Below are 16,819 nucleotides of genomic sequence, written 5' to 3'. Positions count from 1 at the left end.
TAACCATTTCAAGTGGGAATAATACCTGGAGGTCCTATCAAATGTATACAAATGAAATAATAATATGTTTAATTGATTGTTTTTTCCAAAATAGAGAACTCAAGGGTGAAAACATTAAGATGATTTATTTAGACTTATTTTTCATTTCTCTGTTTTATAATTCTTTGTCTTTCACACAACTGAATTCTTCACAGCTCATTCAATAAAACACATATTGCACATTTAATCGATATGGATGTGGTGAATGTGAAAATTCGAGAAAAATCTGACTAATGTTAACATTTGATTGTATCAATGTTGAATCTATGAACGTCACCAACTTTTTTGCACTGCTTAGGAAGTGTGGGTATCAGACCCACTTTGTCTTCTATTAACTTATCATTATACATTTCCAAAATATAGACACTGTAGTTGCTTCTGATCAATCTCAGCTGATTAAAGAGACTTCTCTTAAATAATTTGGTAGCTGAGACCAATTCTTAACACTGAGGAGCATTTATGTAAGGCATTTATTTTTAATTGTAAGAATAAGGCAAAATTATTGACTGAAACTCTGAGAAGCTTTATACATTCTGACCCTGAGACTAAATCCGACCATTTAATCCTGTCTGGCTGAGAAAATAAATAAAAAATAGCTTCATGTACCACTTGATATGTTCATCATCATCATCTGCACATTTACATCTTTAAATCTAAATCTTCTGTTTTTTTCTTGATTATACCACTACTGAGGTCAGGGCCATTTTTTCAACTCATTCATTTAACCGATAACTGTACCTGTTCAGTTATACTTTTATACATTCTGACATCTGACGCATTCTAATATTGCAAATTAAACATCTGCTATATTGACTCATCTCATTTTGACACAAGTTGACAAGCTGGTTGCTTTAAAGCAGTCACAACAGTTTTCTCACAGGGAACTAAAGCAAATAAAGAAATGGACACATTTCACTGTTTCATCATATTAATCTGAAATATTTCCATAAGTCTGTTATATACAATGTTAGATCCCCAAATAAAGAAAGTGGCAAAGCTCAGTTAGCAAAGTGGGAATTGTACAATAAGTATATCATTATTAATACCATGTACAAGGTCATAGGTTAGAAGAGGTTCATTCCAAGTGTACGCGAAGACCGTCAGATTATCAAATGTAGCTTTACTTCCAGCAGGGATCAACGTGGCCTTTACTCCATGCCGAAATATACACAACCCCCTCTCCACTGGTGTCTCCTCAAACGTTTTCCAAATGGACATATTTTACAGAAATGTCAACACCATAGTTCCTCTTTTAAAAATAGTCAGATATATATATTGCGCCAGTCCATGAACATGTGAAAGTGCCTCTGATAAATACTGTGTATCATTTCAGTGAGAGGGAGTTTATTCCTCTGGCTGCTGCTGCCGCTGCGTCTTTAGCTGTAAGAAGAAAAGAAAACCTCATCAGCTTAATACACTGGACATAGTCATTTATACAGTGGTAGTATGTAGACTGTGGCTGCTGTTTGAGTTCTGCATGTAAAAAGTTAGTTACTGTTGCTGCATTCAAGAGTTAATCAGTTACATCATAGATCATACATTTAACACCAGGGTTATAAGTAAGATCTGACAGATGTCAACATAAATTCACCTTCTTCGGCTGCTTTGCTTACATATCAGACGATCAAGACAGAGGTTAGACTTCTGGTTTATTGTTTTGTATTTTCAAACACTTGTGTTTTCACTTTTAATTTTACAAAAGAATGGCCTTATGATGAGGACTGATCAATAATGTGTTTGACAAATGTACTGTAACGTAACCCTGGATAACAGGTTTGGTCGGGGCTGCTGGAGTGTTAACTTCCTCAAATCTATTAGAGGAGTACACAGCCGCTTACATTACCCTGCTGAGCAAAGCTGCTCTACTTTGCTCAACTATGACTGGACAATCGCTGCTCAGGGTAGAGGTTTAGCAAGCAGGCAACTGCAAAAAGTAAAGCTCCATTATTCATATTGAAATATTCGTACATACATATATATCTATATATAGCAAACTGAGACTGCAGTTGTGGAGACGCACAAAACTGCCCAGATTCCAGTCATTAAAAGTAACAAATAAATCAAATACATTTGATATCATTTAACTCCTCCTGCTTCACTGGGGCACATTTTTGAGATAAGAGAATACTGAATCCCCACACGCCACAAGATAACATGAGACAGCAGTCCATGTGACCTGCCCTATTTTGTGAAGAACAGTTCAGTTTCTTCAAAATAATGAAAATATGCCTTCATGGCCACATCAGAGTTCTTATCAGGTAATACAACTTTGAAGCCTTTTTCTGGCTCAGAGCACTCAATATATACTCGGTTTAATGCAACAATTAACCTTATTATTATTATTATTATTATTATTATTATATGTTTTGCTTACCTTTTTTCTCTTCTTCTTTCTTTTTTGCCGCATCTTCTCTCTGTTTCCTGATGATGGCAAGGCGAGCGAGGTCAGCTTTGGCCTGGTCCGTCTTCCCTGCCAGGTGCATCTTCATGTAGCGCTCCTTCGCTTTCTGCTTCTCGATCTCCTCTCTGTGCCAGAATTTGAGTGTGTGACAAGGTGGGGAAAGTGACATCAGAAAAGTCACAATCAAACATTTTTGACTGGGAATTATTGAAACTTGATGTCATGGACACAAAAGACACACCTTTCTCTCCTAGATAGTTGCTTAGGCTCATCCAGCTCAATCTGCGTCACCTTCTTGGACTTCTGAGCCGCTCTGTTGGGGTTCTCGATTTCTATCAAGCCCTCCACACCTGCTCTCCTCCTCTGCAAACACATCACAATAGCTTATACAGTATAAATTGATTGCTATGAATGTACCACACAACTACATAAATACACAAACACTTTTATGAATGTGCCACACTGAAAAAACTGCAGAACGAGATTCTTCTTAAAATACAGTACTAGCGATACAATAAATACTTTATTATATAGAACTGTGTGTGTGGCAACAGAGCAAGGGAGAGACCGAGACATCGTACCAATGAATTTTCATCATCGCTGTCCTCTGATCCTGATCCAGGTAGCTTCTCCTCTGCCGTGTCATTCGGAGCTGCACCCGCCTCTTCTGCCTCCTGCTCTTGCTTTATATAATGACAGCCAAGCAGGCAGACCACACACAGGAGAACAATATTAGGACAAAGCAACAGGTCGAACACAAGCGGGAATACCTCAAACACTAAGTATGCAGGATTTATCTCCATCCAAACATCACAGCCCCTCTCCTCTGGCTGATGAAGTGTTAATGAGTGCAGTGAGGAGTGGTAGTGTTTTGGGTCTCACAGGGTCCCTCCATCAATGTTAAACTCAGTGTTTACTGCACACATTTGGGCTGTTATGGCAGATAATTGAACATACTTAGTGGATGTACACTCTGTACCAACCTTTTTCCTCTCCTTCTCTTCCTTCATCTGGGCGTCTATCTCCTCTGGGCTGGTGTACGTCCTCATGCGACCCTTGTGGCCACCTTTCCTACCTGCAACCATGATGAAAAATAACATCACACACAGATTTGAGTACACATTGTACGACAGGTGTCAGAGACAGCGAACAGACAGGTGTCAGGAGTGGCAGAGTGGTTTATAAACGTACTGTCAGTGATTGTTAAGTGTTTTAATACGCCCCAAAGCAGAGATATGTAAGTTAGCAAAGCTATTATTACTCTACAGAGGCGTTACGCCTGGATCGCTGCCTGTTGTTGGGTGGCTAACAGCAGGCTAACATGTCCAAAGCTAATTTCAACAAAATGTAGCAGGTTAAAGATATTCCTTACCTCCTCTGGGCATTTTGACGAAAGAAGCCTTTATTATAAACTCACTGACAAGAAAATACTGACACAAAACACAAGTGTTAAGGCAGCACCACGAACTGACAGCTGGCTAAACTCACAGTCGAGATGAGTAACACAATACTGTTTGTAGTTCAAGTATTTGCCTTTACAAAATCTTTGATAAAAGGATATTTTCAAGCATTAAGTAACCACAATTGCTACTATAAATGACACACAATGCAGAAATGTCCAAATAATTCCCAGATACTTGATAAATAACGTTAGTTCTTAAATAAAACAACCTATATCCTGTTTTTTTTATCTTCAGGCAATTTGCTAGTGTGCTTAAGTGATGCAATATGCTAGGAACGACAGAAATAAATCTACCTCTACGTAATCTCACTGAACATTTTCAAACTGACCTGAATAAGTGTTTTTATAAACGTATGCAGTGTTTTAGTCTAAAAGAAGATATAAGAAGTGATTAAACGCCGATAAATTGAGTATGTTTATTTGAGGTGGTGACGTCGGTCGAGAGACGACAGGGTGAAAAGGACCCCCGCAACAAAATTACGTCAAATTGTAGCGCCTGAGACCAGGTTCGCCAATCACAACGAAAACACCGTTAGCTTTTGTTCGTTGTTGTACAAAACAGAGCAAAATGCCCAAAGTGAAGAGGAGTCGGAAGCCACCTCCAGACGGCTGGGAGCTCATTGAGCCCACTTTAGACGAGCTGGATCAGAAAATGAGAGAAGGTAGGCCGGTAGAAGATGATGGTCCTCAAACCCATGGCCGTCGGGACTTAGCATTAACGATGTTGTGCAGTTTGTGGTGGTGCGGTAATTTTAACCCTCACTTCGCGTTGTCCTGAACTGTTTACAAATGACCAATTCAGTTTTGTTTTGCCGCTGATTAGTCCTTGTGTGCTCCTGGGGAAATTATTAATATTATTATTATTTTTGTTGACATTTTGAACATCGATATGCTAATGAACAGGCAGAAATTCCACTGGTGGTGAAGCGGCTGTAGCTCAGGCAGATGGCAATGTTAGATGTTTCTGTATTTTGTATGCCAAAAACTACTTGACCGTAATGTTGTCAACACACAACTGATTTGGGCTTTACCACTTGGATTCAAATAAGTGAAATCTTAATGTCATTGTATACAGCTGTAAGTGTGCTTCTATTTTTTATAGAAGAACAGCTGGGGTAAGAATTAATTCTTTAAATTAAAGAAATGTTTTTCTTAGTGTTATGTGGAAGAACTCAACTAATCTTAAGCCCATCCAACACCTTTGAGATGTACTGGAAGGTCAGCTGAGACCCAAATCTTATCAATGGCCGACCACTTTTGTCTGTGAATGGGACAACAAATCCCTGCGGACAGGTATTCGCAGAGGAGTGGAATCAGCAGCAGAAGCAGCATATTCATGTGTTGCATCTGATATCACATCCCTATTTATATGTAGCCCAAAGAGGCATTTTAATTCCACAAGCAGGTGAAGCATTGATTGCATATCTTCTTACCAAAGTTAACTTATCTCATTTTCCTCTGTCTCTCAGCTGAAACAGAGCCTCACGAGGGAAAGCGAAAGGTGGAGTCCCTTTGGCCAATTTTCAGGCTGCATCATCAGCGGAGTCGATACATCTACGATCTCTTCTACAAGAGGAAAGCCATCAGCAGAGGTAGACAGAGTTTTTACTCTACCTATTGAACTAGTTCATATCTAATGTTTCCGATTTCCTCTTTGTTTATTCCCCTTTTCTCTTCTGTCTACTTTAAGATTTGAGACAACCATTTCTGTAATCTAGCATGATATATTTGGTATCTTCACCAAATTTTAAAAAACAGTTCTTTAATGTTTGAATGATATTTAATCTGTGCAATGTCTGTGACGGACCCTAAAGGATTTGTAAAGTCTGTTAGCTTTTCTGCAAAAATATTTTCCATCTCCCTTCATTTAAGATGTTTATCCCCTTGCTAGAAGCATTTTCCTTTTTTGTATTTTTTCATTTGCACATGACCAGACGAATGAAACCCATTTATAGGTATACTCTGTGTACTAGATAGCAAACTGATGTTGTCTTTCTATGTTTGTCTGCTGACAGAGCTGTATGAGTACTGTATAAAGGAAGGCTATGCAGACAAGAACCTGATTGCCAAGTGGAAGAAGCAGGGCTACGAGAACCTGTGCTGCCTGCGTTGCATCCAGACTCGAGACACAAACTTTGGAACCAACTGCATCTGCAGAGTCCCCAAGAGCAAGCTGGAAGTTGTAAGTGTGACATAATTTTTGTGATTCTTGCTAAAGTTGTCAACCTAAAGCATTTTTTAAAACAATCCCAGTGAGAGCTGTATTAAATATGTGTGAATGGCTTAGGTTGCCCCCTCTGTTTAACAATATTCCTGCTGATGTACAGACATGAGTCAGTACATGAGAAACACACTGCAAAAAAAGCCTAAGTTAGAGAAGGTAAACACAATGCTTCACCACTGCACTCTGACAAAGATTTCTCATTCCACCAGATAGTATCTCAGGCTCTTTGATTGGATGAGTGAAGCCAGAATGCTCACTAGTAACTGTGTCAATACTCACTAATCATTGACAGTACAGGAAGCCACTGCAAAGTAAATACAAAAACATTTTTTAAAGTTGCAGAATCTTTAGAAACAGGATATTTCTTAAAGGAAAGTAAAAGTTATCCAGTAACCTTCCCAAATGGAGACAGTATGGCACATAGGATGGCCTGTTCATTCATTGTGTGTCCCTGTGTCTTAAGTTTCGCTGTTCTTTCTCTCTGCAGGGAAGGATCATTGAATGCACCCACTGTGGATGCAGAGGATGTTCTGGTTAAGTGCAGTTTTTGGACTGATCTACTTTCTGTTGGCCTTTGGGGCTCACCCAGCCTCCATTTCTCACATCTCCAGAGCAGCATTGTCTTGTTTCAGTCACTTGCATCAGAAACAAATCTCTAATATCTTTAACACAGGGGAGCAAAGGAGAATCCACTGAGAGGGGCCATATTGTATACTTAAATTTGAGGGTTTTTTTTTTTATTATTATTATAATTGCCCTCAACTCCAAAAGTAGGCAGTTATGGAAACTGTTTCTTGATCAGGCCTTTCATTCCAGCTAGTCATACCCACTGTGAAGGTCTTTTTAAATTTGAATGTGTTTCATTTCATTAAAAGGGCTGGGAGGGATATGACTTTTGTTTGAAACGTCATTGTTTTAAACCATAGTGCTGTTTTTTTCCATTATTGTTCTTGTAGTCTAATTTTAAATAAAACCATCCTGATTTACTTACTCTCTCACTTTTTGTATTGTATTATAAAAATGTGTGCTGTTTTTTTTTAAGTGCTCTTCATCTCTAAGCTACTACTCTACTTCATTTAATGGATGTTTGATGATGAATATTTAAAAGGCCATTGTTGACTGTGGAGTTGGATTTTCACATACTTCTATTTTGTGAAGAATCATACATCACTAGAAGGCTTTGGACAGTAATTTCTAAGTACATTTAGTTAAATGTCTCTATTCTTCTTGGCATATCACCCATAAATAGTCCGTTTGTATCTTTAAGTGGAAAGGCACACTTGTTTGCGTCATGAGTCAAACACACAGATCTGCCCACTCACTCCCTGCATATTATTGTAAAGAGTGAACAGTGCTGTTTCAAACATGTTCTCGTGTCATTCAATTACTATTTCCTCTTCAGTCCGACACCTTGCCTTCTGCTGCTCCAGCAGGCCAATTAGATGTTTTCACAGATATGCATGTATTATTCATGACACCTCAAATGCTCACACATCCGTCATTGCCACAGTGAGTCACACAGACACGAGTCTGTCTGAGTATTTGTTGTTTAATATTTAATGCTGATCTGTAGGTTGGATTGGTCTGTTTCTTCCAGTATCTCACAGTGAGATTTAGCATAATCATCACGATCACTTGAGCTCCGGTGTTACCCAGGCATCCACACACAAAAGAAATGGATTCAAATAATTTAATGGAATTAATGAATATCATCAACATTACATGAAAGCATCAAGACATTCACAACGTGCTTTATTAAAACCACTGGCAACGCTGCCATCGTACAGGGCTGGAGCGACCACGACGCCCCCTCGTGATGAGATACAAAAGGTAGACATGATATGGCAACATAAGGACACTGAGTGACAACATGTTAAGCACACTGTGGTATGGCTTCTTCAGGTTACATTCACCTTTTTGCATTAGAGGAACAATAACTAAAAAATTACATCAGAGCAGAAAAATGTTATTCAAGCAGTAAAAAATAAAAAGACACAAACGTGGCAAAAAAAGAATCATAAAGCCCAAAATGCAGTTCAATAAAGTAATACAGTAGGTGGAATTAAAACTGTGAGGTTACTGTTAATAAGTAAAAGAATAAGCCTTAAAATGAAAACTTGTCTTGTTCGTACAGTAGCAGGAAGGACAGCAGTCATGATCCCACATTGTTTGACCTTTTCACATTAAAACCTTGACCATGCAGTACAGTTACAATCCTAGATACACAAGTTCAGCTCCATCACTGACGCCACAGAATTATTAGGAACAGTAAAATCTAAAATACTCTCAAAGGTCCATGTAACAGAACTTTAAACAGAAAGGTTTTGTACTTGTGAAATTCCTACAAAGAGGAAATCTGGGCGTACTCAGCTAGTTTTTTGTCTTGACGCAATAAATATAGAACCGTTGAGTTTGATATAGTTTCATAAATATAGGCAGCTGTCCTAACTCGAGTGTCAAGCTTAGAGTTTTGCGTTTGATGGCACGGGAAGTCAAATTTTCCCATAATAAAGTCTATACAAACATAACATCACTGTCTCAGCAACATCTCCACAGCATCTTCCTCCAAATATAACAAAACAGAAATATCAATACGGTGATTCACCCCGGCACAAGACAGTCTCATGCTAACACCACAACACCACAACACTCTCACACAACTGTAAGACAACAGTGAAATTCAATACATTTAGGTTAAGTAGCTTTAATGCTCCTGACCGAGTGAGTAATATCCATGAAAATGCTCGCCAGCGGCTGATATCGACAGGTTTTGGCTGCTGCTGGCCCTATGTGGGGTGAGTGTGCGCGTGATGACGTTACTTCTCTTCACATGCAATATCAACGTGGAGCCGACTGGGTCCAATTCACACAGCCAATACACTCTCTCATGCACCACAACCTCTGCGAATGTTTACTCTGCACTCAAAGGTCAAATCTACTCAATCCAACATCTGTTCTCTATTTGGAATAAAACTGGAGATTCATCCATTTCTGCAGGAATGTGGCTTAAATTGGAATCACGAAATAAAAAACTTAAAGTGGAACAGAAATAATTTTAAAAAAAGATAGACTTCAGACTCCAGTTTTGGCCTTTGGAAGTTGTGTGGTATGTTTCAAAGAGCGAGGCATGTCACAAAACCGGCTGTAACAAGCCTGCATGGTGCTAATAAGGTGTCATGGACAGATCCAGAGAATCATCTGTTCGCAGCAGGCAGAAAATGTGTGAGTTTGTTTCAGTAATCCTGAAAAACATGTTTACATGTAGCTGATATCATAGCTGACATAACTGCTCAGTGAGCACTGGGCGTTAACACAGAGCTGTGATTGAAACCTGTTAGCGGGTCGCCTGAGGTCAGAACAGCACTTGCGACACAAAGACAGCCATGTCGGATTGAGTTTTGTAAGATCAAGTGTGTGTGTGTGTGTGTATATGTGTGTGTGTGTGTGTGCGTGTGTGGTGAGGAGGTTTGAGGGGACTGACCTTAAACAAGTAACATTTTCCTTCAATGGAAGTGAAAAACACACACAAATGACTCGCAGGACAATAAATAGAGCTGACCTTCGTCCGCTCTGTTATGTGTGTTTGTGAGTGTCCACATGCTCTGGAACAAATAAACGCAAGTAAACACTCACTGACATTCACCACTTGCTCTGTCTCCTTTTTCCTCCACACAAAGGAAAGAGCAAGATGAGAGAAAAAGACAGCAAGGCAGAGAGAGACTAAAGAATAACCAGTTCAGAGTTCGTCCTGAAACTAAAAGACCTTTTTAAGATCCCCTTTGGTCCAGGAACCAAAGACGTCAAAGATGATTTCTGCTAAAACGTGTGTGGGAATCCTCCTCCCAATATAATATTAGATCTTGTAAAAAACGCTGGTGGTGTAGTTAAAACTAAAACAAGGAGCTGCTGCGCTGCTCCCAGTGGCGGGTCGTAGATACTGCTGAGTGATGAGCTGGCTGAGGTAGAGCAGTATCTGGCTGTCCTCCTCACCCAGCCCCAGCTGCTCCTGCAGGAAGCAGCGCCGGCGGCCCTCCACGACCTCGGGCCCCTCTGTGAAGCTGACCGGCAGGTGGAGGTGGTGGGTGAAGGTAAACAGGAAGGCCCTGGCTGCCAGACGACAGAGCGTGCTCTGTAAGTGAAGAAAATAGGTGGACCCACGGCGGATGTAGGTGCGGTGGTCAGCGATGTTGGCAAGGAGTTGGCCATGATAGGGCGGACAGCGCAAGGTCTTCTGGTCTGCATCTAGGATGGAGATGTAGCGACTGTAGCGGGACAGCGAGTAAAGCATGCTGGAACCCACAGGGGACGCTACTCTGTGGGAGACAGACAGACAGACATACAAACAGGGAAATTCATATTTTTCCAAGGAGGATTATCAGGTTCATCACCATTTGATTTGCACATTTGCAGTACTAAGATGTTGTTCTTCAGTAAAAGTAGCAACATCACAGTTTAGAAATAATACATGTTTACTACACTTAATGTTACATGTAAAAGTCATGCATTTGAATATTTATTGAAGTAAAAGTACTAAAGTATTTGCATCAAATATACTTAAAGTACAAAAAGTAAAAGTACTCAATATGCAAAATGACATATTTGAGAAAGCTGTACATTATTGGAATATAACGCATTCACCTGTAAACAGTGATTAAACTACTATATATAGTTGACCTGCTGGATACATCATAATTTATTTGTTGATTATATTTTTTATTATTTCACTTAAACTGCAAAGTAACTAGTAACTTAAGTTGTTCAATAAATAAGGTTATATAAAATAGCAGAAAATGAAAAAACAAGTAAAATCCTAACCTTCAAAATTGTACAAGTAAAGCACTGTACTTGAGTAAATGTACTTAATTACTTTCCTCCAATGCACATTTGAAGTCAACCATAAATACAGTCTGTATGTCCAATTCTATCTGTATGTTACGTTTTTTATAGCCATGTTTGGTCCAGAACTTTGCCACTGGAGGGCAGTGACAAAATATGAGAGAGTTAACTAAATCTGCACATTGGATATATTGGATATATAATATATGAATATACAGATTTGTCTGCACAGATATTAATTATAAGCCAGGGGTGTAAAGATGGAGAAAAAAGTGGCGTCACGATTCAGTACATTTTGGATACAGCTAAGTGCCTTTAGAATTCTCATTGCATTTAATTTCTCATCTTAAATGTACCATTAAACTCGTAGGGGAATAATGTGAGGCGCTACAATCAAGTGGTGGAGGCTGGCTTCCCATCAGTGTCTAACAATACAGCATGTTTTTATAAAAGCCACAAGTGTAAGTCTTTAGGGAAACTGGCAGCCCACTCTGTCGTAAGAAAAATGAGTGGAAGTGAAAAAGATTCCAAGGACAGACGTTAGGCTTGAGGTTTGGTAGCTGAATAGCTGGTTGTTTGAGTCATCCAGGACTGAGTCAGAGCAGATGAGTAACAAGTGCATTTAAGTGTGATACAAACTACAAAGAGGAATATACCTTTGTTCAACTTCACATTGATGGAGTGTCAAGCTCAATGTTTTAGTAAATCTATGTTAGTAACATCATCATTGGTTTAAGAAGGTCCGGTCGCAGGTAAATGAAAGAGTAAAATGGGACTCAGCTGGCCAAGCAACGGGAAATGAGAAACAGTGGTGCCCACATATTTACAGAGATCTGTCTCCACCACTACATCCCAGATCAAGCTGCTGCACTTGACGGGCGGACCATGTTCAGAGTGGACAGAACGCAGGATTTTGTTATGTATGATGACAAATAAATAAATATATCACCTTGCTCCATAAATGCTTAAAATATGAATTAAAATTGGACATACCTTTGTAATCCAATGAGTTTCCACCTCTGCAGATCAGTAAGGGTAAACGGACACGACAGCCATGCTTGAACCCTTTCTCCACACTTTCCAGGACCAGGCACAAAGAGGGCCAGAGCAGCAACCAGTCGGCGGACTCTCCCCTCGTCTGCTCCGAGCACCACCAGGGTTCTCCCGCTCAGCAGACACCACAGAGCTTGCATGGCAAACGGGTACTGCCGCACAAACCTCAAGGCTCCCTGTCCAGCCCTCTTCCTCTGACGCAGGGTCACCACCCCTCCATAGCCAAGAGGTGAGGCAGCCCGATCAGACCCAGTAGAAGCACTCATGGTACAGTCCGACCCATCCTCCACTGAGGTACAGGAAACTGCATCTCCAAGGGGGCCCACAGGCAGCTCCAGCCCAGCTGCGGGGCTATCTAGGCATGCAGAACCCACCGCGTAGTCGTCTTGGAGTGGGAGTAGGGCCTGAGGCTCCTGGTTGACCACTAAAGTTTGATCATGTTGTAGGTTGGAGTTTTGGCCAAGGCGAGGAACCGTCTCTGGGGCAGAAGCCTCGTAAAGGAAACCCTCTTGGGCCATACAGCATGCTGTTTCTATTGGAACCAACAAATCAGACTCGATCTCACAGGCCCCATCGGTTTCAACCTCACACTCATCCTCCCTGCCTTCCAGTTCGGACATCACCTCCAGCAAAGACACAGGTGTCTGGTCACCCTCATCCTCCCCAGCAGTGGTCTCAATATCTTCACTGCTGCTCTCCCTCTCAAGGTCAGTGTTCTGGTCAGGGTCAGGGGTCAGGTCAGAATCAGGATCTGGACCTTCTGACGTCATAGCTAGATTCTGTTGTCCCTCGGCTTGACCCATCCCGCTCTTATCGCTGCTAAAGCTTCCTTTGGTTTCTTCCGAGCTCTCCTGGGTCTCCAGAGTCTGGTCGGAGGGCGAGGACTCTAGATGGCTCTCCACAAGCCCAAGCTCAGACTCTTGGGTATGGCTGGTCTCAGAGGCTGGGTCCAGAGGATCTGGAGGCTCCAGAGCATCTAGTTCTAGAGGTTGTGGTCCTAAAACAATAGGAGGTGGATTTAAAGTGAGTGTAAAGTTATCTACAGCGTGGTTCACAGCACAGAATGGTCTTAGTGTCCCCCCTTCATCTTCATCATCTCTGAGGTCTTCCTCAAACAGGAAGTTGGTAACTCTTAGTTTCTTGCGTAGCGCCCTGTCCAGGCGGCGTGTGTGCAGGTAGCTCAGGTCACCCCGGAAACTCCTCTCCGTCTCCTTCAGGAGCTCTACAGTGGCCTCGTAGAATGTATTATCACACAGCTCTTGCAGGGTCTTCAGGCGCTTGTCGAAACACTTCGCAGACTTAGCTTTGATCAGCTGCGGCGTGTAGGACGGCCTGCGTTTAACACCCTCGTCTTCCTCCTCGTCCACTTCTTCTCCTCCTTCATGATCAGTCTGACCCTGCCCTTCCTCCCCCTTCTCCCCTTTGTCACTGTAACTGAAGGGTTTGGCAAGTTTGGCATATTTTTCTAACAGCTTCTCACACTCACTCACGCACTCTGTGATACACTTCTGGCAGGTGACGGCGTGAAGATCTCGGCGGGGACGTTGATGATAGGAGCTGATCTGTCTCAGCAGGTCTCTGTGTTCATAGATGCTCTTTTCCACGTTTGCGAGCTCGTTGGCCTTTTCCACAGCATGAGCGGAGTACATGCTCTGAGGCCCTGCCTCTCTCTGCAGGCCTTCTTCCCTCTGCAGCACAGAGTGAGTGTACCTGAGGGGAAGAAAACAGAGTTACTGATTCACATATGTATAGCGAATTCCTCCGCCAAGGCCTAACAGTCCCCTTTAATTCAACTGGCCTAATATTATATCAAAAAAAGCCTATTTCCGATTAATGGGTCTGTTCTTGGCTGAGACCCATCCTCCATCCAAGTTTTGTGGAAATCCATTCAGTAGTTTTTTTGTAGTCCTGCTGACAAACCAACCAACCAACAAACGGACACGGGCGAAAACATAACCTCCTTGGCGGAGATATATACGTCAGTGTAACTGAGAAACCACAACACAAGAAACGCTGAAAAAAAAGGGAACATCATGAACTGTTAGATAAGGCTTGGTGTTTATTAGCCAGGTATGTTGTTAGCCATGCTAGCAGCACTACGGATGGCAGGGCAATCCCTGACGTTTCCTGTACAGTCACAAGCAGGTTCACATTATTGGCTTTTATCAAGAAATATCTTGACAACAATTCAATAGATCACTATTAATTTGGTAAAGATATCCATGCTCCCCAGAGGATGAATCCTAATGACTTTGGCGATCCCTCTGACTTTTCCTCTAGTGCCAACATGAAGTTTGCATTTGTGGCTTTGAGTGAAATGTCAAAGGATGATGACTTATAATACCTGTGGTATTCCCCGACTGTTCATTTTGTGTCACCATCAGGCTAAAATTATGTTACTTTGGTTTATTACCAAATACATCCAAAACTAATGACATTCCCATCAGCAAATGTTAACATGCTAAACTAAAATTGTGAAAAGGGTAAACGTTAAAAGACCTTTTAATCATCACTTTTGCCAATATGAGCATGTTAGTGATTTATCTAGGAATATGCACCATATGAGGATATTGTAAACTGAAACAGTAAAGCTTGTAAAATTGATTCTGACACAGTATCCCTCTTGGCCAATAATAGTGCAGTTACAGGAGCTCTCCCTCATAAAACTTCAGTATTATTTGATATTGTACCTTGGTGCACAGGCCATAACGAAACTGCATTTAAAGAAAGTACCAAAACCAAACCTAAATCCTCTGGGCCCTCATGGAAGTTGCTCACTTTTAGTTCAGTTAGTGATCCAGCTGTGAACAACAGAACTTATTTGTCTTTTGGAAATGTGTCCAAACTTTTGATCAGTGTTCTTAATTTGGTCTTCAAATTTTATCGACATGTAAGAAACTGAAATAACCAATTAGAGATCAGTTTGACAAGAAGGTTACTGAATTAATTTCCCTAGTAACGTTAAGTCCTACAGCCATGCTAGTACCTCTATGAAACTAACTACTTTGAGCTAAATGCTAACATCAGCATACATTACCACAAACTAGCTGACACACGCAAATCCTTGGAGTCTGGTGGAACTATTCAAGCCCTATTAGGAGTCCTGGTTGTTCTCTTGGTGTCTAGACATACAGTCAAGCTGCTCTGTACAGTATATAGCAGTGTGCGATACACAGAGGACAGTAGGTGTGAGGTAGGGGTAAGGAAGAGGGGCCAAAAGCAGATTTCTGCTCCATGACTGAATAATCCAGTCTATTCATTATTTACCTAAATAATTCAACAAAATATTTCAGAGGATTCATGTTAAAATATGAGATTTGGATTTGATAAACTGTGGAATAGCAGTTAAAAACTTGAAGTTCTTACTCCAGGTCCCGGAGCTTCCTCTGGAGCTCCTTGGCAAATGCTCTCCTGTTCCCAGACTTCAGACACTCAGAGGCCTGTGAGAAGCGGAGGGACAGCTCCTGAAACTGCAGCATGATTTTCCTCTCATCTGCTGAAACGTAGGCCATGCAGAACGGTCGCACAAAGCCCCTCGCCTCCAGGTCGTAAAGGGTAAGGTGATGGACATAGGCGAACGCCCCCTCCTTTGAGTCGCCCAGCACCACCCTCGAGTCCTCCACAAAGCTGAGCCTTGGGTAGCCTGTGCCAGGTGGATGTCCCACGAAGGAGGCCTGGTAGTCCACTGACATGATGCGCAGGGAGAAGTAGTTGAGATCAAAGGTGCCACAGACTTTGGGGTCATCAGGGATGGTGAGGAGAGGCTGAGGGCCCACCTGCTCAGAGAACTCAGAGATGAGGATGAAGTCTTTGGTGAACTTGGCGTAGGAGGTTTTGGCCCAGGGGTTGGAGTCACAAGGTGGATGGAGAGGAACAGAGAACTCCTTGGGGAGATCCCAGGGGTCGGGACTTGTTTCCCCATATTCATCCTCTTTAGTGAAAGCCACCACGTCAGGTGAGCCTATCATAGTGGTGTTGTTGAGCAAGGCATGAGAGACACAACACACAGTGCAGCACAGCTAGCAGTCATAAATCAGCTGTCAGAGCACTGAAGTGGAGGCCAGCCACATAAAGCACAGTCAGACTGTCCCTTCTGCGGCACATTTGTTACTGAGGTTAAAATAGCTGTTGATTCTGGGGACCAGAGAGAGAGAGAGTCCACAAAAAAATTAAACTGGTTATATAATTTTAAAGGGGATCCCAGAGCAGAGTGGGCCCAGAAATACAGCTGTGTCCCTACAGGAGCCAGACCACAGAACAAGAGTGCTGATATTTGTCAGATAAATTATGAATAACCAGTGTCTGCTAACAAAAGCAATTATCCTGCGCCAATCACAGAGTCCGGACAGGCATCAGACCATTAATGCTGTGCAGAGAGAAAAAACATAAAGCAGCATCAGTGAAGCGCCTCTCTCCTGCTGCTCTTCCTGTCTTCATGCGTGGCGTCCATCGCGATACTGTGTCCTGGGATAAAATGCGGGACGTCGGTGTGCCAGAAACCGCGTTAACAGACAGAAGCGATATACATGTAATTTTCACATCCAGAGACAGACGCCATGTTTACCCAGCTGGTTGTAGTCTTGTCAGGTGACCAATCCACCTCCCCATCTGGAGAAATTCCACCCTAAAACAGATATTTGACATATTTTTCTAGGGCGACTACGCTATACTTGATGTGATCACTAAGACTTTTAAGTCACTTAGTCATTCATTGTCAAGTTTCCAGTTTAGGTGGACATGTACAGGATTTTAGAAATAGCTCATAGAGGTCCCTAAATACATCTTGACATGTTTTATTATGTGG

At 41.7% G+C, this 16,819-nt stretch overlaps 3 protein-coding genes across 3 annotated transcripts; 1 reads left to right on the top strand and 2 right to left on the bottom strand.

Moving 5' to 3' along the window:
• Window positions 1–106: 106 nt before the first annotated feature.
• pdap1b (pdgfa associated protein 1b) lies at window positions 107–3,956 on the bottom strand. The gene is made up of 6 exons (XM_073493586.1): window positions 3,813–3,956; window positions 3,424–3,515; window positions 3,022–3,123; window positions 2,682–2,803; window positions 2,414–2,565; window positions 107–1,419 (listed from the first exon to the last, which is right to left on the bottom strand). Exons 1-6 carry the CDS (start codon window positions 3,823–3,825, stop codon window positions 1,364–1,366), a joined length of 537 nt encoding a protein of 178 aa, XP_073349687.1. The 5' UTR covers window positions 3,826–3,956; the 3' UTR covers window positions 107–1,363.
• Window positions 3,957–4,390: 434 nt separating this feature from the next.
• On the top strand, window positions 4,391–7,112 carry bud31 (BUD31 homolog). Its single transcript, XM_073494313.1, has 4 exons — window positions 4,391–4,564; window positions 5,372–5,494; window positions 5,918–6,084; window positions 6,614–7,112. Exons 1-4 carry the CDS (start codon window positions 4,471–4,473, stop codon window positions 6,662–6,664), a joined length of 435 nt encoding a protein of 144 aa, XP_073350414.1. The 5' UTR covers window positions 4,391–4,470; the 3' UTR covers window positions 6,665–7,112.
• Window positions 7,113–7,802: 690 nt separating this feature from the next.
• smcr8a (Smith-Magenis syndrome chromosome region, candidate 8a) lies at window positions 7,803–16,553 on the bottom strand. The gene is made up of 3 exons (XM_073494869.1): window positions 15,382–16,553; window positions 11,956–13,725; window positions 7,803–10,439 (listed from the first exon to the last, which is right to left on the bottom strand). The coding sequence occupies exons 1-3, from the start codon at window positions 15,981–15,983 to the stop codon at window positions 9,980–9,982; spliced, it is 2,832 nt and encodes a 943-aa protein (XP_073350970.1). The 5' UTR covers window positions 15,984–16,553; the 3' UTR covers window positions 7,803–9,979.
• Window positions 16,554–16,819: the final 266 nt, after the last annotated feature.

The sequence above is a fragment of the Pagrus major genome, chromosome 23 (genome assembly GCF_040436345.1).
Source record: "Pagrus major chromosome 23, Pma_NU_1.0".
Taxonomy (NCBI): Eukaryota; Metazoa; Chordata; class Actinopteri; order Spariformes; family Sparidae; genus Pagrus; species Pagrus major.
Note: the sequence above shows the minus strand (reverse complement) of the source record. Positions and strands in the feature narration are given on the sequence as shown.